This window comes from Triturus cristatus, chromosome 1_1 (assembly GCF_964204655.1).
Source record: "Triturus cristatus chromosome 1_1, aTriCri1.1, whole genome shotgun sequence".
In the NCBI taxonomy this organism is placed as follows: Eukaryota; Metazoa; Chordata; class Amphibia; order Caudata; family Salamandridae; genus Triturus; species Triturus cristatus.
Genome location: NC_140579.1, coordinates 102,755,658 through 102,777,645, shown reverse-complemented (window position 1 = coordinate 102,777,645; position 21,988 = coordinate 102,755,658). Strand labels below are relative to the sequence as shown.

Below are 21,988 nucleotides of genomic sequence, written 5' to 3'. Positions count from 1 at the left end.
TTATATATGTTTAGCAGTAGGTTGTCAATCTATTTTCTCGTTTTTGTGTCGACACAAAGACCTTTCTGCATTACACCAAAGGCTGAATCGTGCAATATTGCTTTTGTCCTTTTATGTGCACCAAAGCTTACTTTCTGACAATCGATAGGTTACTCAAAAGTAACTTAGTGACCTGTCTTCTAGTGCTAATAGATGTTGAGTAATAGTCTGAAAGGGCTTGACGTTCGGTTCCGCGAGGCAGAAAAGGGCAGGGATTCCAGCATCACACCGGTAATCGTACTGTCCAGAATGCGCATCTTGTATTTACGTCACTCTTGTAATCTTTCCAGGTATCTTGGAACTGCGCTACAACCTGGGCACCCTGAGTCCATACATTTTTCCTTTGAGTAAAACAAATCTGACCGACGGAAGGCCGCATCGAGTGAACGTCACAAGGCTCAACAGGATCATCTACTCACAGGTTTAGCTGGTCCAAATGTAGTAGTTGTGTCCTCTAATGTGTATACTCTGCTTAAAACCAGGTAGCTGAGGAGGCTTCAGTCACACAGGGTTGGTTCAGTCCCAGATTATTACGTTACGAAATACTTTCTCATATTTTAAGATGTGCACAGTAGAGCGAGTGAGGAATCGGAATGACAGGTTTTGTGGTAGTTACTACATGCCTAGCAATTTTTCCCAGGTCAATTTTGGCAGGTGAAACCTGATGAATTTTCCCGGGGAAAAATGCACTATAAATAATGGTACTTGTGGATTTTGGTGCGAAAAAGAACCAAAACCTGCATGTTAATCTCCATTTTAAAGGGCACAACTTGCAATAGGAGACAATGATCGCATCTTATGAATTCCAGTTCCCCTGGTATTGGATTTTAAAAAGTGCAATAATAATCGGCTGTCAAGTCAAACCACTCGTGGTGAGGGCTTTTGTATCCAAATCCCATGTGAGGAACATAACCACCACCCTCCACTGCACACGACAGCCCCTACCGCAATCATCACCCAGCAGACCAGAACCTTTTAGCCACGCCCAAACCTTCCTATGCCACTTCAAATATTCAGTCTGTTGAAGCTGCTTGGAACATTGAAGTCCACTTCCTTGTGACATGCACTCATCTCCCATCTCTCCACCTTCAAAATTGCTCTAAAACATAATTCCTGAAACTAGAGGGAAAAACTGACTTTGGGCCTTATTATGAGTTTGGCGGTGTGGGAGCGGGATCACCCCCTCCTGCACCACCAAACCCATGTTTGAATCGCCTGCCAGATTAGGAGTTTTCTCCTGTCTGTTGTACTGTTCTTTGGTGTTCCTAGGGCAGTGCCTATGAAATAGGGACCGCAATGGGAACGTCAAAGGCAGTACCTGCACAGCATGGACTGCAGCAGTCCATGCTGTGCAGGTACTGGTGTGCATGCACACAGGGGGGCACTTGTTGTGCCCCCCTGTGTGCTTCCACATGGCATGAGGCACCAGGGGACCCTGTAATGCCCCCTTTGTTTCCTCACTGCCACACTTTTCATGGCAGTGGCACTGCCAGGAAAAGTGTGGCGGTGAGGTGACTCCTAAAATGCTTGGCGGGCCGCAGGGACCCCCCAGGCATATTACGGCACCAATACTGCCACACCACTGATCTCTGATCACTGGTGGTTGCGGTGGTGTCAGGACAGCCCAAGCACCCTGGTAGTACTAGGACGGCCAGAAGACCGCCACTGCTGCGCCCCCGCGAGTCTGGCTGTCCCTGGACCGCCAGACTTGTAATAACCTCCTAAATCTTTATCAAGATTCTACATTTTATCCTTTCATGCTTTAGGCCATGTCCCATATAATTATTCATATTGTAAGATAATTTAACATATGCAGTGTTTTGTAATCTGTGCACTGTTTTGCATCATCACTCATCCATAACTACAAGGAACTCTATCGGGTTTATGTTATCCTTTACAACTTTTCACTTGTCCTATGAACTGAGAAGAGCTCTCAATAATGATTTCCAAATAAATTAATAAATGAGTAACTGCCCGTTGAAATGAGTCGATCAGTTCTGTTAGCTTGTGCCCCATCACCATGGCTACCACTTTAATTAATCAGTGCATTCTTTTATGAACACTTTCCATGTGGCCTCAAGGGAGGTTTTTAAAGATGGATGAGAGCAGTAGGCAGTGCTTCAATTTGAGCCGGTGGTTTTGGGTGCTCGCCACCAGCACTTAATTATCAACCGCGGGGCTTGTGACAGTCTGCCACAAGGTGGCGCTGTCTGGCTAATTTAGAGAGGACCGCAACAACAGTTAATTATTGATTCAAAATATATGAAAAAGGACTAGTATCTGTCCGCCTGAGCCATTCTTTTAGCTTTGTGGGCCTGAAATGGTCCGAATTGTCACACTTGTAGATTTGTAAAGGTTAGTCGTTGTGTTGTTACTATCTTTGTCAGTATGGCAGCGGCGATGTGTGGTGCAAGCTGCAGTGGCCTCCTGAAGAGAGCCCTGCAGCTTATTTTTTTTTTTACAAATTAAGCCCAGGCAGTAGGGTGTCTACTTGGCCCTCTACTACCTCCAATGTCCCCTTTCACCGCTGTATTTAGACCTCAGATAAGTAATATGTTTCACTCGTGGTTTGAGGGATGAACTGTTCTGTTTTCATTAATGGAAATAAATACTCCCAGATATATAAAAAAAACTTTTTACTTTCAGTGTGCGTAGAATAACAATGTACTTAATAATAACTTGTTATTTGTATTGTGTTTTGACGGCCGGCAAAACCCCTCAGGTGCAGTGAAGGGAATGCCCACCACTTCCCCACCGGCAGTGTCATCCCTTGGACCCACCCCCAAGACTTGTCAGAGACCTGGAAACGGGTCCAAGTGATTCATAGAAAATGATAATAAAATGGATTTAAAACGTGTTTTATTATTGTTTTATGTACTGGTGGTGGCAGGGGGGCAGCGCTCCTCTGCTCTAATGGAGCAGCCGCCACTGTCAGTACATGAACTCTTGACCTGCAGGTCACAAACACAACAGTGGGTGCTTAGCCAATTGAACTTTATCCAAACATTGATTCAGGTTTTTAATGCTAATATCTACTGTATTAGCAGCATAAGGCAAAAAAGTAAATAAATAAATAACAATAAGCTAGGCCAATCAATCAAGTCACAACCATACCACCCGATGAATTACATGCGGTCTGGTGTGAGTCTAGGTACACTTAGGACATTTTGGGACTACTCAAAAAGCCTGCTGCTTGCAGAATTCAAGAAGTGCGGAGGAAGGTCGAATATGTAGTGCCAGGTCATTCCATGCTTTAAAAATATGTAGGAGAAGGCTCGACTGCTGGATCTGGTTTTCAATATGTGTGGGATTTGTGCAAGTAGGAGTCCAGAAGAGCAGAGCTGACAGAAGGATTGTACATGCAGATGCGATGGTTGAGGTATGCTGGGCCAATGTTATGTAGTGCCTTGAAAGGGTGGGTGAGGAGTTTGAATTATGCTCATTTGGGAATGAGGAGCCAGTGGAGCACCTCAGGTGTGGTGTGATGGGAGTGTGGCGTGGGAGGTGGAGAGTGTGAATGGGGAGGCAGTGGAGCACCTCAGGTGTGGTGTGATGGGAGTGTGGTGTGGAAGGTGGAGAGTGTGAATGGGAAGCCAGTGGAGCACCTCAGGTGTGGTGTGATGGGAGTGTGGCGTGGGAGGTGGAGAGTGTGAATGGGGAGCCAGTGGAGCACCTCAGGTGTGGTGTGATGGGAGTGTGGCGTGGGAGGTGGAGAGTGTGAATGGGAGCCAGTGGAGCACCTCAGGTGTGGTGTGATGGGAGTGTGGTGTGGAAGGTGGAGAGTGTGAATGGGGAGCCAGTGGAGCACCTCAGGTGTGGTGTGATGGGAGTGTGGCGTGGGAGGTGGAGAGTGTGAATGGGGAGCCAGTGGAGCACCTCAGGTGTGGTGTGATGGGAGTGTGGCGTGGGAGGTGGAGAGTGTGAATGGGGAGCCAGTGGAGCACCTCAGGTGTGGTGTGATGGGAGTGTGGCGTGGGAGGTGGAGAGTGTGAATGGGGAGCCAGTGGAGCACCTCAGGTGTGGTGTGATGGGAGTGTGGCGTGGGAGGTGGAGAGTGTGAATGGGGAGCCAGTGGAGCACCTCAGGTGTGGTGTGATGGGAGTGTGGCGTGGGAGGTGGAGAGTGTGAATGGGGAGCCAGTGGAGCACCTCAGGTGTGGTGTGATGGGAGTGTGGCGTGGGAGGTTGAGAGTGATTCTGGTTTCCAAATTTTGAATGTCCTGCAGCCTTCTGGTGAGTTTTTTTCACGATCCTGACATAGAGGGTGGTCCCACAGTCCAGCTTACTGCTTTATGCAGAAGATAAGGTTCCCTAATCAGACTGTGGGCTTGGCAGGTGGCTTAACATGGTTTCCAGAGGTCATTTTTGGAGCTAGTTACACTATCTGCATTTGTATTTCATCAGAGCATTGTGTTTACTTGTGCTTTTTCGAAGCATCGGGCACCTTTGCAGATAATTGGATTACCAGTGCAATAGCATGTCTGATGAAAAGTGGAATGATTACTGCTTTTTGGTTTTCAGGTGGATTATTTTCCGATTGAAGAAAATGCGCTTTCCCTCATCAGCGACCAAAGGCTTGACTCTCCAAAGGCCCTTTTCCTGGGAAGAGTGATGGGTACGTGAGTCTTTGGATTGCACCAATTTCATGAACATTTTTATTTTGTAATTTATATCACTTTAATGGATTCTGATAAAAATAAGTTTGATTAAAACTGGGGAAAATTGTGAGTTTCATGAAATTATGTAACTTTGCAAATGTTTTCAGTTTACAAAGTGAGTGAAATTGCAGGCAAACAGGTAAAATTTGGCTTAGAGGATGGATCTCCCCAAAACGTCCTTCTTGCAATAGAGTTTTTACAGCAATCTGCCCCCTCATAGTGTCACTTTACCTTCTGCATCAACTTAATCAAGGAGCGACATCGCCACTAAGATCGTGGTGCGATGCAAAGGGATATCCTTCTAAAGAAAGCAATTTGCACTGACTTTCCTCTCGTTTTGGCAACACAGAAGCAGCTTTGCCAGAATCTTTTATGTTGGTGGAGGAGTCTACAACTGTAGTTCCTCATCTACGTCTCTAGCCGCTGTCAAACTATAGTCCTCCTTTTAAGTAAGTGTTTGCTGCTAAGTTGCAGCACTACTTTTATTTCTCTGACATCCCAGTTTTTGTATATCCAGTCACCCTATTCCATGTTCACTAGTGCTTGGCAATCCACACTTGCTATGGCGGTACAAAGGGTGTAGCACGTTAATGATTAGAGGTGAGCAAATGACCCACAGTTGTAGTATGGCTCAGTGTGTGTCAACCAGAATAGCCTATTGCAAATCCTTGCTCGACTGCCAGACAGGGTACTGATATTCCAGAATGTCATGGTCCAAGGAGGGATCTACAATATTATATCTACCACAAGATAAAAAACAATTTCGTCAAAAACATCAACTAAAAAACATCTACATTGCACGCTGGGAAGCAAAAACATCCACAAAATATTAAAGCATCAGAAAATATGTTATAACACATCACAAAATATGTTATAACATTTGTGTTTTGTTAAAAAAGAAAGTAATATCTCTGTTATTGCTTAGCACTATATAGTTCCCACTCTGATCAGTGCCAATGAGGTCATTAGGAAGGAGTTCTCCCATCAAGATGTTATAGGAGAACAAATCTAGAAACACTATGGTGGTTTGTTTTTCTGATGATCAATGTCAAGGGTGCCTCACAATTTTCTGGAAGGAGATAGGTAGTGGGCTTTCTGAAAACATGTGTTGTCAGCAGCTCTTACAAAGCATAACCAGGCCCATCAATTATGAAAGGAGATATTTGGTTAACTATTCCATTCAGAGAGTATCAACTTGATTCCTAAGGCCAAAATAAGGTCTATAAGTTGGAGGCTGGTAGCAGACAACCTGGGTATAGTAGACGCAGAATTGATGCCCAAGATAGCCGCGGCAGCGTAAAAATCTAGGGAATATCTCCGACAAGGTAAGTGGTTTTATTTATTTTTTTATTTAATTTTACCTATCTCCTCATCTGACAACTTCAATCCTCCCCACCCCACCCCACCCCGCCACTGCCCTACCACCCCACCGCTCTTACCTGTGCTGGCTGCACCTACATTAATTCTTAATGATGCTCGTGGGTTAGAATATAGGGCCAATATCATTCTAAAAAATTATTTTCCCGAGTCTTAACAAATCTATCTCATCTAATAAAAAATGTGTAACTCTCTATCAAACCGTAGGTCTCTCTCAAAAGGAGTACCTCAAGGTTCGATACTTACTCACATGCTGGACACTATTTTTGAGCACTAAATTAAATAAAATAGCTTCACATTACTATTTTATTTGCATAAGGGCAGTTTGCATTCTGCAGCACTGATTACGAGTTTATTGAGGAGATGAGGTTTCAGGTCTCTTTTGAAGCCTGGGAAGGAGGGGTTGCAGTGAAGGTCCCTGGGGAGTGAGTTCCAAATGCTGGGAGCATTACCTGAAAAGGAGGGAGCCTGGGTGTTTTTCCTTTTTAGTTTCGGAGACACGAGTAGGAGGTCTGGCACTTCCTGCTCTTGTGAGTTTGTTGTCTAAATAGTCAGGGGAATGCGAGTGAAGTGCTTTGTGGGTGATGCAGGCGGTCTTGTAGATGCAACTTACTTTGATGGGAAGACAGTTTAGGGACATGAGGGCAGGCGTGATGTGTTCATACCATTTACAGTCTGTTATAAGCCGGGCTGTCATGTGAAGTACTGATCTGAGAGCGAGGTGAGTTTTCGGGTCCCGGTGAGTATAGCGTTCTCGTAGTCAAATTTAGAGAGGACCAGAGATTGAACGACCCATTTGAAATTGTCTGATGGGATGAATGGTTTAATTTTTTTGAGGTGTTTAAGTGTGTAAAGCACTCCTTTGGCTGAGTTTTTTATATGGTCCTTCAGTGACAAATCTTTGTCCAGGGTGATGCCTAGGGATTTAGCCGAGTTGGATAGAGTGAGTGAACAGTTTAGGGCTTTGAGGTCAGTGATCCAGCTTTGGATTGGGAGGTGGTTACTTTTGGGGGAGAATATAATGATTTCCGTTTTGTTAGGGTACAATTTTAGATGGTTGGAGTAAAGGCAGGTTTGAATCTTACTCAATGTGATGTTAAGATGTAGGATGTTGCTGTATGATTTGATTTTCTAGTAGAGATGTGTGTCATCAGCGTAGAGGTGATATTTGATCCTTGTTTGTTTCAGGATGATAGGAAAGGGTTCCATGAATCTGTTGAAGAGTGAGGGGTAGAGTATTGAGCCCTGGGGGTCACCAAGTGAGACAGGGGTTGGATTTGAGAGGCAAGAATTGATTTTGATTTGTTATGTTCGATGCAGGAGGTAAGAACTGAACCATTTTAGAACTGAGCCATTGAAACCAGAGCGTATCTTCAGAGATTCCAGTAAGGATGCGTGGTTGACTGTGTTGAAAGCCGCTGAGAGGTCCAGTAGGATGAGAAGGCAGGGATGTTTAACATTACAACGCGTGTCATTACAACGCATTCAGTTACATCGCATGCGTTACAGCGCATGCGATGTTACAACGCTATGCCATTACAACGCAAGTCTTTACATCGACTTGCGCTAGATGGCGTGCTAACATTAGAAAAGTGTAATTTACTATTCCAACTCCAGTCCACTTAACAGTAGGGAAGGTGTTTGGATAGTAAACTACACTATTTGTAATGTTAGCACGCCATCTAGCGCAAGTCGATGTAAAGACTTGCGTTGTAATGGCATTGCGTTGTAACATCACATGCGTTGTAACGCATGCGATGTAATGGCTGCGCGTGGTAAAAACCGCGTTGTAATGGCCGTTCCCCGAAGGCAGGCATCTCCATTCTCTAAGGAATGATGTATGTTGTCTGCAATGTTGAGCATGGCGGTTTCTGTGCTGCAGCTTTTCCTGAAACCAGATTGGAGTTGTATTCGCCTATGTGTCTGTCGATCTGTTGTGAGATGCATTACTCCATGGTTTTAGCAAGGAACAGAAGGCTAGAGATAGGTAGAAGGTTGTTGGGATCATTAGGGTCTGCCGTGGGTTTTTTGAGTATAGGTGTGATTTGACCTAGTTGAAGGGAATCCGGTACACACCCAGAGGCAAGGGAGGTATTAATGATTTCTGTCCAAAACGGGGCGATGATGTGGTTTAGATTATGTAGAAATTTTGCCGGGAGAGGATCTTTGGTGTGTGAAGTCGGCTTTAATTTTGGGATGATATTAGAGACTCTAGCTCAGTCATGGGTTTGACATTTGTCCAATTGGCGTTGTTTTTAGGTCTCGCCCGAGACAGCGCTTTAGCGCTGCTCTGGCGAGACTTATAGTAAGCGAGTTTTGGAAGTGCAAACAGTGGATTTTCAGGCCTCCAAATACAGTGCATGTGCGCCGTCCGGGCGCGCGCACCATTTGGAGGCCTGAAAGCACTCGTTTGCTTTCACTTTCGCCGTGATGTGATCGCGATCGCGATCCCTTTCAGCGCACCATTTGGCAGCCTGCGTGCCCGCCCCCACTCCCCCCTCCCACTCCCTCTTCGTCAGCTTCAGTGCGCGCTTGTTTTCAGAGTTTTCTCTGATTACAACGAATGACTCACAACCCCTCCCCCCCACACACACACTTCTCCTTTTTCCCAGCTTCCCTTCGAGCCGTTGCCCTCGTTCAGCTGTGTTCTTCGTGTCCATTCTAATACAGCACATTACTTGATATTACTTTTCGGCGAACGGCTGATCTACCATGTATGAGGCCTTTCTGTTAAGACTGATGTCTTTGGGGTGCCTCCTGCAGGGAAGCCTGCTTTCGCAGCAGTGCGAACTGTGTACATTGTTAGGCTGTGTTTCTGGGGCACATTGTGATATAGCGCACTGCTTGCTATTACTTTTCAGCAAACTGCTGATCCATCGGGTATAAGGCCTCTTTGAGTTACCTCTGTATTATGTCACCACTGGCATGCAGAGGTCTGGGGATTAGTGTGCCCCCTCCGCATCAGGATTGCCGCCTTTGTGGTGCCTCCTGCAGCGAAGCCTGCTTTTTCGCATTACGAGCCATTGCCCTCGTTCAGCGGTGTTCTTCATGTCCGTTTTAATATAAGGCATTACTTGATATTCATTTTCAGTGAACAGCTGATCTACTATGTATGAACCCTTTTTAATAAGGCATAATAAGGTTGCAAGGGTCTCGTCCGTGCTTTTGGTGCTTTTAGGCTTATTGTGAATTTGTGTGCACACATCTATATTAGCTCTGTATTATGTCAACACTAGCATGGGAAAATCTGCTTATTAGTGCGCTCTGTCTCCGCCAAGACTGCTGCCCTTGCGGTGACTAAAATAGTTGTTAACTTGTGAACGCGCTCAAAGACGTGCTAGCATTCAGTGTTCAAGACCAGCACGTGTTTAGCTGGCGCCACGCCGCGTTAATTAGCTTACTGCTTTGTTGTTCGACAATTGAGGTTTCTACAACTCTCAGGAGAGGACATAGGCAGCCGTCTCACTGGCGCCATGTGTGCTTCTTTCCTTAACAAGCACATGAGGAATGCAATCTCGCTTAAGTGTTTAGTTGTTTCCATGAGTCTTCTATATTTGTGTTCGTTTTTTTTACTTGCTTATGGTAGCTGCTTTTGTAAATATGTGTTAAAGCTACGATCTAGTCTGCTTTGTTAAAAAATTCAGCTGACTTAGTCTTTTTGGTATTGCCGGTACTTGTGGTATTACAAAATCATGTACCGCGTTGGGTGCTAGCCTTAATTGAAGGCTTATGGAGAGAATATTAGGCATGTGGTTCCCTTAAAAGGCTGCAGGTACAGTAATTCATCTGTAAGCATTGATGCGGTGCTCAAACGTCATACAGCATAATACAAGCCTGCTGCTTTTATAAACCTTTACATTCTGGCATACTGTTTACTAGGCTTCTTTTATGAGGCATAACGGCTCACTGTTTAGGGGCCTGTGTGTACAGTTAAGAAATTGTATATCACGTTGAGGGCTCGCCTTTAAAACAAATCTGCAAACAAGATTATGCATGTGATCGGTCTTAAAATGCAACGTTTTGTGTAAAATGACTACAAGCTACAGGTAAACAAGCTGTGTGGCTACACTGTGCTTGTTTACTACAGATCTCGAGTGCAGCCCTGCTCCGCTGCTTCTCTGAAGGACCGTTATTCATTATTTCCCCCATTTTTTTTTTTTTATTATTGCTTTGTCCCAGCCTGGGTAATTGGGGCCAAAACATTAAACTAATAGAAATGGGTACACATTCTGATTCTCTGAAAGATTTTTGCTATGTAGATGATTATTTTTGAAGTATTCAAAGTAAGACAGGGTACATCAGTTCTCATAACGAAGTCATTAGATGACAATGATGAAACGTAAATTTACTTTTAACTTCATTCTCGTTTCTAAACACACACTGCTGCACGCCACACACTGCTGCTTGCCGCCGCACACTGCTGCACGCCGCACACTGCTGCACGCCGCACACTGCTGCACGCCGCACACTGCTGCACGCCACACACTGCTGCACGCCGCACACTGCTGCACGCCACACACTGCTGCACGCCACACACTGCTGCACGCCTCACACTGCTACATGCCTCACACTGCTACACGCCTCACACTGCTGCACACTGCTGCACGCTGCTGCATGCCACACACTGCTGCACGCAACACACTGCTGCACGCAACACAATGCTACACGAAACACTGCTGCACGCTGCACACTTCTGCACGCCATATACTGCTGCACACTGCTGCATTACACACTGCTGCATGCTGCACGACACTGCTGCACGCCACACACTGCTGCACGCCGCACACTGCTGCACGCCGCACACTGCTGCACGCCGCTGCACGCCACACAGTGCTGCATGCCTCACACTGCTACACGAAACACTGCTGCACGCCGCACACTGCTGCATGCCGCACGACGCATACTGCTGCACGCCGCACACTGCTGCACACTGCTGCACGACGCACACTGCTGCACGCCGCACACTGCTTTTATGCGAGTTTATGCTACTGACATTGTAAATGACAATGGCTTTTATTTGTTTTAAAACCAAAACATAAATAAAAGGCATTGTAATTTTACAATGCCAATAGCTCAAACTCTTATAAATGCGAGACCTATTGCATTGCAAATGCTTGTTTAATTTGGTGTTAAAAAGGTTGTCCTCTGTTCCAATTGGTGTTGATTGATTATTGAGAGAGGAGTGTCGTTAAGAGAAATTAGCGGAGGAGGAAGGGCAGTGACTTGAGGGAAGGGTTGATCAATTTTAGCGATTTTCTCTGTGAAGAAGCTGTCAATTTCATCACATCATTCTTTGGAGACAATTATTTTGTGTGGGGCAGATGAGGTTTGTCTTATGACAATATTAAAGAGGTCTCTGGGCCTATTCTTTGCACAGTCAATTTGAATATGGAAGAAGGAGACTTTTTCTCTGAAAATGTGCTTCTTGTAAGCTAACCTAGCAGTTCTAAGGAGAGTTAGATGTCATGAAGTGGGTTTTTTGTCTCCAAGTCTTTTCTGCTTGTCTTCTTTCGTTGTTGAAATCATAGTTGAACCATAATTTAGATTGGATTGCTCTTTGTTGTTTATGTTTGAGCAGTGCAACTTGGCCGAGAACTTCAGTTATCGCCTTATTGAAGTGGGCAGTGAGCTCATTTGCATTTTGAGAGTGCAGGAGAAGTTGAACACACATTTTTTACTCAAGTTCAGTTGCAGGGACGTGTTTGAGGTTTCTCGTCCACTGCTTAGGTTTCTTTATTGAGACCGAGAGAGGTTTGACAATGGTCTTGATGTTGAATAGTATGAGATTATGGTCAGACCAGTCAATGGGTAAGATGTCATTAAGGGAGACCAGTTCATTGCTTCTGATGATAGCGTCAAGTGTAGCGCCTTTGATGTGGGTTGGTTTGTTGCAGAGTTGCTTTAGGTTATTCATCTCAAGAAGGTTTGCGAGGCGCCTGACTGTGGAGTCTTCTGCATTGTTCCAATAAATGTTATAATCGCTGTTAGACCTGGCACCTTGGCATGAGTCTCCCTTCCACTTTTTGTCGCTGTGCCTCATGTGTTTTGCTGGTGTTAGCTGCTCAGAGCACTGTGCCACTGCCAACCAGTGCCACAGTGCAAGTGCTCCCTATTTAAAATGTACATGTTGGTTGGATTCCATGATTGGCTTATTTGGTTTACTGTCAGACCCCAGTAAAGTGCACCAGGAGTGCCCAGGGCTTGTAAATACAAATGCTGCTGGTGGGCTTGCAGCACTGGTTGTGCCACCCACAGAAGCGGCCTAGTAAAATGTGTCTAAGGTCTGCCATTGCAGAACCTGCGTGCAGTCTGGTACTGTCATGCTGACTGGGCAAGTGCACCCACTTCCCAGTCCCTAAACCTTCCCTTAACTTCATATTAGTCACCCCTATGGTAGGCCCAAGGGCAGGGTGCATTGTAAGCATAAGGTAGGACAAGCCTGATGTGCGTGGCATGTCCTAATAGTGAATTACAGCCATTTTCGTTTTTCACTATTGTAAGGCTACCTGTTCTCCATAGGCCAGAATGGGCTGTTAGAATTGTTTCATCCTATGATCCTAACAGACCCAAGGAACATGGTAGAAAATCGAGTTTAGTATGCCTGAACTCAGAATAATAAAATACATCTGTTAGTAAAGTTTATTTTAATATTCTGTGTTTGCTTGCCTAACCATTTCAGCCCGCCTCTGCTATGATGTGTATCTGCCTGTCTGGTTTGTGTGAGTGACAGGGCTGGGGAAACCCAGAGGGGCAGGGCTAGGTAGCCTGGTGGTGAATAGAGAGATTGACATCCAGATGGGTGGGAGAAGTGCACCTGGACTCTGAATAGGGCTGTGCTCTGCCACCACAATGCTGGCTCCACCTCCTGTGGAGCGGCTGATGTCTCTGCCCTGCACCCTGAATAGAAAGGCAGAGTCATGTCAACAAAGTGCTCAAGAACTGGTTTGGACTGGGCAATGGCCCCTCTACCCCAGAGGAACAAAGGAATTAGGGGTATAAGTATTGGGACCCTGCTCCCAAGAAGTTAGATCCTGCTTGACAAGAAGAAACTCTGCCTGAGGAGAAGGAACTGGGAAAGCTGTAAGGAGGAGTACTGTCCCTGACCTGGGGGATTGGCCTGCAGTGGTTGCCTTGCTGCTGGAAGGAGAGGAGAAAGACTACGAAGACTTTATTTCAACTTGTGCTTAAAAGATCTCCAAGGGCTTGTACTGAGCTTGCCCCCTGAACGAAGTCCCAGGACCAGTGGACTTCTCCCCCCAGCTCCCCAGAGTCTTTTGGAAGTGCCTGCTGCTGTTGTTGGGCCTTCTGAGGGACTGCGTGTCGCAAGGAGCTGGAAGCGCGACTCGAGAAGGAGAAGCGTGCCGCCGTCGGAGCTGTTGTCGTCGCATCTCGCAAATGGTGTCGCCACTGCAGCATCGCATCGAGCGGAAGCGTCTCGCATCATTCCGGAAGTGTCTCGCAACGCCGAAGAAGCGTGTCGCCATCGCAGCCATCATAGCTGAGGCTTTGCACCGCATCAAGAGAAGAGTCTCGCATCGAGGAAGAAGCGTGTCGCTATCGCAGCCATCGTAGTTGTCACATTGCACCGCATCAAGAAAAGTGTCTCGCAAACGTCGGAGAAGAGTGCCGCTGCCAAGGTCGTCGCATCGCGTAAAGGGGTGACGCCGCTGTAGCTGACGCATCGAGTCGAGTCTTCTCGCAACATCGGAGAAGCGTAACGCATCTGGAAGATCTTCACGTCTTTATTTCTTTGCACAAAAAACTTCATCGCATCAGCATTGTTGCAACAATTTCGTTGCCCTGCGTGTCGCATCTAAGGTACATTGACTTAAAGTGTCACATTAAAGAACTTAAGAGAACTAAGCAAACTTCTACCATCTAAAGTAACAGTAATGTGTATTTTTGTTGTTTAATGGTCTTGTGGTAATTCTATATAAAGAATCCTTATTTTTAATATAAAAACCTGTGTGGTGTCCATTTGTAGTGTTGTCACTTGGTTACTGTATGTGTTCACAAATGCTTAACCTATAACGCTCTGAGATAAGCCTTGTCTGCTCGCGTCAAGCTACCTAGAGGGTGAGCAGGGGTTATTTTAGGAGTGTAATCCCTAACCCTGACTAGAGGAAAGGTTCCCTGCTTGTCACAAGTACCTACCTGTGCCAACCAGAGAACTCGGATTCTAACATTGGTGGTCAGTGGTGAGGATTCTGGACTTGCATTTGTGACTCATGTACAGTAATTGGTGAACACTACTTAGTGAGTGCAGACCTTAAACGCAACCAATACTTGTTGGTAGATTTCTTTTGGGACTGTCTATTTTTGAGCACTGCCAAGCTTAACCATGGTGGAGAAAGCAGCATCCATAGTCTCTGTTAATACTGAATTTGAATGGGAAGAAGAGAAGCTAGAAAGCTACAAGTTATCACATCTGAAATTCTTTTGCAAGAAATGTAATGTTTGCACGACTGGATGTAGAAACAAGGCAGAGTTCTACAAGGCGCTGAGGGCCTGGGTAGAAGCAAGGAATGCCACTGAGGATGATAATGCAGATGAGCAGCTGGATGGGCCAGTGGGTTCAAGAGGAAGGAGAACCCCTTCCCCTGCAGGTAGCAGTGTTTCTAGTAAAAGTTTATCTCCAGAGGAGTTGGCAGACAGGAAGGAAACCAGAGCTCATGAAATAGAGATGGCGAAACTAAACGGACAATTGGCAATGGAACAAAAAAGGCTGGAAATGGAAGAGAGAAAAAGCCAAATGGAGCATGAGATGAAAATGAGGGAGCTGGAGTTGAAAGCCCAGGGCTTGGGAAGCACTCCCTCTGGTGGCAGCACACCCCCAGTGCAGGTAGAGTCCAGAGTGTACATACCCAAAGATGTAGTGAAAGAATTTTTTTAAAATGATGACATAGGGCAGTGGTTCAAAGCCTAAGAAGTAGCCATGTCCTCCCACCGGGTCCCTGAGAAGGATTGGGGAGCGGGGTTGTGGGGACGGTTCTTGAGTGAAGGGCGGGACACACTGCTAGATTTGCCCTCAGAAGTGTATAACTCTTACCCCCATATGAAGGAAGCTTTAATGGCTAGGTATGGGTTAACCCCTGAAATGTATAGACAGAGGTTCAGGGGTTGCACTAAGATTCCCAATAGTACGTATGTGGAGTATGTGACTTTTTTTTGCAGAACACTGGATGGTTGGGTAAAGGGTAGCAAGGTTGATAATTTTCAAGGGCTTCTTGATTTAATGGCATGGGAGCACTTGTCCAGCAATTGTTTTCCTGAGCTACGCCAGCACCTGATTGATAGTAGGCTGACTAACCCTAGGAAGCTTGCTGAGGAGGCGGACCGCTGGGTCAGTACCAGGGTCCACAAGGGTACCGTGGGAGACTCCGCCAAAGGTGGGCAGGGTCCCCAGCAGAAGAGCGAGGGGGACAAGGGTAAACAGAGGGAGTTCCAGAGGAGGCCCCAAAGTAATCCCCAAGGGAACCAAGGGAAAGGTTCTCAGCCTCCCCCACCCTAGAAACCGACTGGGGCCCGACAGGTACCCCTGTTCAAAGAGGGCCCCCAACCTGTTACAGATGTGGTGAGCTGGGTCATTTTGGCAATGATCCCAAGTGTCGCCAGTTTGGTAAACCAGCACCCCCTGGTGCAACCCCCCCGGCAGACGGCTAGTGTAGCCCTGGGTGGAGAGATGGGTGTCCAAGGTGGGTGGGGTTCAGTAGAAATGTCCCTGGTCTCATTAGGAGACCGTGAAGTGGTCCCCAAAACCCAGCTGCCTGAGAACACAAAAAAATACAGGCAGTGGGTGACCATAAATGGCCATAGGGTGGAAGCTCTCAGAGACACAGGAGCCAGTGTGACAGCTGTCAAGCGCCACCTGGTGTCTCAGGAGCAGGTTGTCCCAGGAGCATTCTATCCGGTTGTTGCCGCCGACAACACCGAGAGTCACTGCCCGGTGGCTCAGGTTCCCTTTGAGTGGGGAGGGGGGTCTCTGGTACTCTTCAGGTAGCTGTGAGGCCCGCCATGCCTGTAGACTGTCTGTTAGGGAACGATCTGGAGAGCTCACCTTGGGCTAAGGTGGAGCGGAGTGCTCACCTGGAGATGTTGGGTATGCCAGATTGGGCGTGTGTCACCACACGGTCCATGACAGCGAGTAGAGGTGCTCAAGAGGACCTGGAGCCTGAGAGGGAGGCCCAGGAACCGGCCTCAGGGAGAAGAGGCAGGGGGCGCGGGAAACCGGCCCCTGAAGTTCCCACGGTCCAGGAGGAAGCAGACCTTGAGGGGGATGCCCTGGAACCTACAGGGGAACAGATAGCTGAACTGGGGGACCTGCCTGAGCTGACCCATTGGCAGCAAGAAGGAGGACCCTCCAGGGAGGAATTCTGCAGGGAGCAGAAAGAGTGCCCTTCTCTCGTGGGTATGCGGCAGCAGGCTGCAGACCAGGCCAACGGTGATCAGTCTGGAACACATTTCATTTACTGGGAGAACGACCTCCTGTATTCTGAGCCTAAGGTTGCTGAGCCTGGGTCAGCCCGTGTGCTGGTGGTACCCCAGCGCTTCAGAGCCTTCCTACTGGGGCTGGCTCACAATGTGCCATTAGCAGGACATTTGGGGCAGGACAAAACCTTTGAAAGGCTTGTCACCCACTTCTTTTGGCCCCAAATGCGCAGTAGTTCAGACACTCACTGCAGGACCTGCCAGACTTGCCAGGCAAGTGGGAAGAGTGGAAGGAAGCAGAAGGCTCCACTCCAGCCATTCCCTGTGGTCGGTACCCCATTCCAGCGAGTGGGGATTGACATTGTAGGGCCACTGGACCCCAGGACAGCGATGGGCAATAGGTTCATCCTGGTCCTGGTGGACCATGCCACCCGGTACCCGGAAACCATCCCTCTGAGGACAGTGACGGCCCCCGTGGTGGGACGTGCGCTGATGGGAATTTTCTCCCGAGTGGGATTCCCTCTAGAGGTGGTGTCTGACCGGGGTACCAATTTCATATCTAAATATATGAAATCCCTTTGGCAAGAGTGTGGTGTAACCTACAAGTTCACCACACCTTACCACCCCCAAGGAAACGGGTTGGTTGAGAGATTCAACCGAACCCTAAAGGTCATGATAATGGGTCTTGAGGAACCCATGAGGCGTAAGTGGGACGTCCTCTTACCATGCCTTCTCTTTGCTTACAGAGAGGTGCCACAGAAGTCTCTAGGTGTTCAGCCTCTTTGAGCTTCTGTACGGACACCCAGTGAGAGGACTCAAGGAAGGCTGGGAGCAATCTCACAGGAAACCTCCCCAGAATGTATATAGCTACATGCTGGCCTTCAGAAACCAGACTAGGCGTTTCAGGGAACTTGCCGAGGCAAACCTGGAAGCCAGCCAGGAGGAGATGAAGCGGTGGTACGACCAGAATGCCACACTGGTAGAGCTTCAGCCTGGACAGAAGGTATGGGTCTTGGCCCCAGTGGAGCCCTGTGCGCTCCAGGATAAGTGGACCGGGCCCTTTGAGGTTGTGGAGCGCAAGAGCCCTGTCACCTATTTGGTGAACTTGCGGTCTCCAAGGAACCCCTTGAGGGTCCTTCATGTCAACCACCTCAAGCCCCACTTGGAGAGGTCCCAAGTGGGCATGCTCTTAGCGACAGATGCTGGGATGGAGGAGGAGACCGAGCCTCTTCCTGACCTCCTGTCAGCAAAGGAGCAAGATGGGTCAGTGGATGGTGTCATCCTCTCTTCCACCCTGACCCCTGAGCAACAGAATGATTGTCGCTAGTTACTGGGACAATTCTCTGACCTGTTTTCCCTGATTCCCGGTGTCACTGATTGGTGTGTCCATGATGTGGACACTGGGGATAGTACACCTGTGCGGCACAAGGCCTACAGGGTGACTGACAGGGTAAGGGCCTGCATCAAGGAGGAGGTCTCCAAGATGTTTGCCCTTGGGGTAATTGAGTCCTCAAGCAGTCCTTGGGCCAGCCCAGTGGTGTTGGTCCCAAAGGCGGCAGCGCCGGGAGCCACACCCGAACTCCGGTTCTGTGTGGACTACAGAGGACTCAATTCGGTCACCAGGACTGACGCACACCCCATCCCCAGAGCTGATGAACTCATAGATCGGCTAGGGGCTGCCAACTACCTCAGCACGTTTGATTTAACGTCTGGGTATTGGCAGATCGCCTTGACCGATGGGGCCAAAGAGAGGTCAGCATTTTCCACCCCTGATGGGCATTACCAGTTCTGGGTTATGCCCTTTAGGATGAAGAATGCCCCTGCCACCTTCCAGAGGTTGGTCAACCAGGTGTTGGTTGGGCTGGATTCGTTCAGTGCAGCCTACCTTGATGAAATCGCAGTGTTCAGCTCCACGTGGGAGGAACACCTGCGCCACCTCTGGGAAGTGTTGATGGTGCTGCGGAGGGCAGGCCTCACGATCAAGGCGAGTAAGCGCCAGATCGGGCAGGGTTCAGTGGTGTACTTGGGGCACCAAGTTGGGAGTGGCCAGGTGGCACCCCTTCATCACAAGATAGAAACCATCCTGAATTGGGAGTCGCCCAAAACCCAGACAGAGGTGAGAGCCTTCCTAGGTCTCACCGGGTACTACAGGAGGTTTGTCAAGGGGTATGGCAACATTGTTGCCCCCTTGAAAGCGCTGACTTCAAGGAAGCAGCCCAGGAAGGTGATTTGGACTGACACCTGTCAGAAATCTTTTGAGGCCCTGAAAGCTGCTATGTGCACTGCGCCCATGCTTTTGGCTCCCAACTTCTCCAAAGAGTTTATCGTTCAGACAGACGCTTCAGAGCATGGTGTGGGGGCTGTTCTTTCACAGATTAATGAAGAAGGCCTAGATCAACCTGTAGCCTTCCTTAGCAGGAGGTTACTTCCACGGGAACAGAGATGGAGTGCTATGGATCGTGAGGCATTTGCTGTGGTCTGGGCGCTGAAGAAGCTAAGACCCTACCTGTTTGGGTCTCAATTCCGGGTTCAGACAGACCACAGGCCCCTCAGATGGTTGATGCATATGAGGGGTGAGAATCCAAAGCTGTTGAGGTGGTCCATTTCCCTACAGGGTATGGATTTCACGGTGGAACATCGCCCTGGTACAGATCACGCCAATGCTGACGGTCTGTCCAGATTTTTACGCCTTAGTGATGAGGAACTCCCTGGGGTAGGGTAGTTCTCCCCACTTTTCAGCTGGAGGGGACACGTGTTAGACCTGGCACCTTGGCGTGAGTCTCCCTTCCACTTTTTGTCGCTGTGCCTCATGTGTTTTGCTGGTGTTAGCTGCTCAGAGCACTGTGCCACTGCCAACCAGTGCCACAGTGCAAGTGCTCCCTATTTAAAATGTATATGTTGGTTGGATTCCATGATTGGCTTATTTGGTTTACTGTCAGACCCCAGTAACATGCACCAGGAGTGCCCAGGGCTTGTAAATACAAATACTGCTGGTGGGCTTGCAGCACTGGTTGTGCCACCCACAGAAGCGGCCTAGTAAAATGTGTCTAGGTCTGCCATTGCAGAACCTGCGTGCAGTCTGGTACTGTCATGCTGACTGGGCAAGTGCACCCACTGCCCAGTCCCTAAACCTTCCCTTAACTTCATATTAGTCACCCCTATGGTAGGCCCAAGGGCAGGGTGCATTGTAAGCATAAGGTAGGACAAGCCTGATGTGTGTGGCGTGTCCTAATAGTGAATTACAGCCATTTTTATTTGTCACTATTGTAAGGCTACCTGTTCTCCATAGGCCAGAATGGGCTGTTAGAATTGTTACATCCTATGATCCTAACAGACCCAGGGAACATGGTAGAAAATCGAGTTTAGTATGCCTGAACTCACAATAATAAAATACATCTGTTAGTAAAGTTTATTTTAATATTCTGTGTTTGCAAATACCACTTTTAGAAAGTTGTTATTTGCTTGCCTAACCATTTCAGCCCGCCTCTGCTATGATGTGTATCTGCCTGTCTGGTTTGTGTGAGTGACAGGGTTGGGGAAACCCAGAGGGGCAGGGCTAGGTAGCCTGGTGGTGAATAGAGAGATTGACATCCAGATGGGTGGGAGGAGTGCACCTGGACTCTGAATAGGGCTGTGCTCTGCCACCACAATGCTGGCTCCACCTCCCGTGGAGCGGCTGATGTCTCTGCCCTACACCCTGACTAGAAAGGCAGAGTCATGTCAACAAAGTGCTCAAGAACTGGTTTGGACTGGGCAAAGGCCCCTCTACCCCAGAGGAACAAAGGAATTAGGGGTATAAATATTGGGACCCTGCTCCCAAGAAGTTAGATCCTGCTTGACAAGAAGAACCTCTGCCTGAGGAGAAGGAACTGGGAAAGCTGGAAGGAGGAGTACTGTCCCTGACCTGGGGGATTGGCCTGCAGTGGTTGCCTTGCTGCTGGAAGGAGAGGAGAAAGACTACAAAGACTTTATTTCAACTTGTGCTTAAAAGATCTCCAAGGGCTTGTACTGAGCTTGCCCCCTGAACGAAGTCCCAGGACCAGTGGACTTCACCCCCCAGCTCCCCAGAGTCTTTTTGAAGTGCCTGCTGCTGTTGTTGGGCCTTCTGAGGGACTGCGTGTCGCAAGGAGCTGGAAGCGCGACTCGAGAAGGAGAAGCGTGCCGCCGTCGGAGCTGTTGTCGTCGCATCTCGCAAAAGGTGTCGCCGCTGCAGCATCGCATCGAGCGGAAGCGTCTCGCATCATTCCGGAAGTGTCTCGCAACGCCGAAGAAGCGTGTCGCCATCACAGCCATCGTAGCTGACGCATTGCACCGCATCAAGAGAAGAGTCTCGCATCGAGGAAGAAGAGTGTCGCCATCGCACCCATCGTAGTTGTCGCATTGCACCGCATCAAGAAAAGCGCCTCGCATCCACGGAGAAGCGTGTCGCCGTCGGAGCTGCTGTCGTCGCATTGCGTAAAGGGGTGACGCCGCTGCGGCATCGCATCGAGCGGAAGGGCCTCGCAAACGTCGGAGAAGAGTGCCGCTGCCAAGGCCACTGTGGTCGCATCGCGTAAAGGAGTGACGCCGCTGTAGCTGACTCATCGAGTCGAGTCTTCTCGCAACATCGGAGAAGCGTAACGCATCTGGAAGATCTTCACGTCTTTATTTCTTTGCACCAAAAACTTCATCGCATCAGCATCGTTGCAACACTTTCGTTGCCCTGCGTGTCGCATCTAAAGTACATTGACTTAAAGTGTCGCATTTAGGAACTTAAGAGAACTAAGCAAACTTCTACCATCTAAAGTAACAGTATTGTGTATTTTTGTCGTTTAATGGTCTTGTGGTAAACTCTATTTTTTTTTGTTGAAACAGTTTTATTGTTTTCCAAATCAACAATCCAACGTTCTGTCCAACTTCCCCATCCCCCCCCAGGAGTACTGTTCATTACTCAGCGATTCCCCGTGTCCAAGAGAAGTACCGTCCCTCCCAACCCCAACTCGTTCCCTCCCCTCCCCACCCCCATGTCTTGTGGTAACTCTATATAAAGAATCCTTATTTTTAATATAAAAACCTGTGTGGTGTCCATTTGTAGTGTTGTCACTTGGTTACTGTATGTGTTCACAAATGCTTAACCTATAACGCTCTGAGATAAGCCTTGTCTGCTCGCGCCAAGCTACCTAGAGGGTGAGCAGGGGTTATTTCAGGAGTGTAACCCCTTATCCTGACTAGAGGAAAGGTTACCTGCTTGTCACAAGTACCTACCTGTGCCAACCAGAGAACTCAAGTTCTAACAATCGCCCATAAACACATTCTTCTAATCAGAAAGAGAGAACTGAGTAAGTAGGTCTGATAGCTCTTCAGCAAAGAGTGGGCGATCACCAGGCGGGCGGTAGATAGTATGCAGTTTGATAGGTGGCAGCCTTAGTCATTAAGTTCAACGCTGAGGTATTCAAAGGTCGAGTATTCAGCATTCTTTAGAATGGAGAGTTGGATTTCTGTTTTGTG

The 21,988-nt window shown here is 48.0% G+C and overlaps 1 protein-coding gene across 1 annotated transcript in view; it reads left to right on the top strand.

Moving 5' to 3' along the window:
• Nucleotides 1–21,988, top strand: part of CNTNAP1 (contactin associated protein 1) — a 379,706-nt gene that overhangs the window by 346,474 nt on the left and 11,244 nt on the right. Inside the window, exons 20-21 of the mRNA XM_085608996.1 lie at nt 330–460; nt 4,560–4,653. Coding sequence (XP_085465122.1) covers nt 330–460; nt 4,560–4,653 — 225 coding nt within the window. The remainder of the gene's footprint in view (nt 1–329; nt 461–4,559; nt 4,654–21,988) is intronic.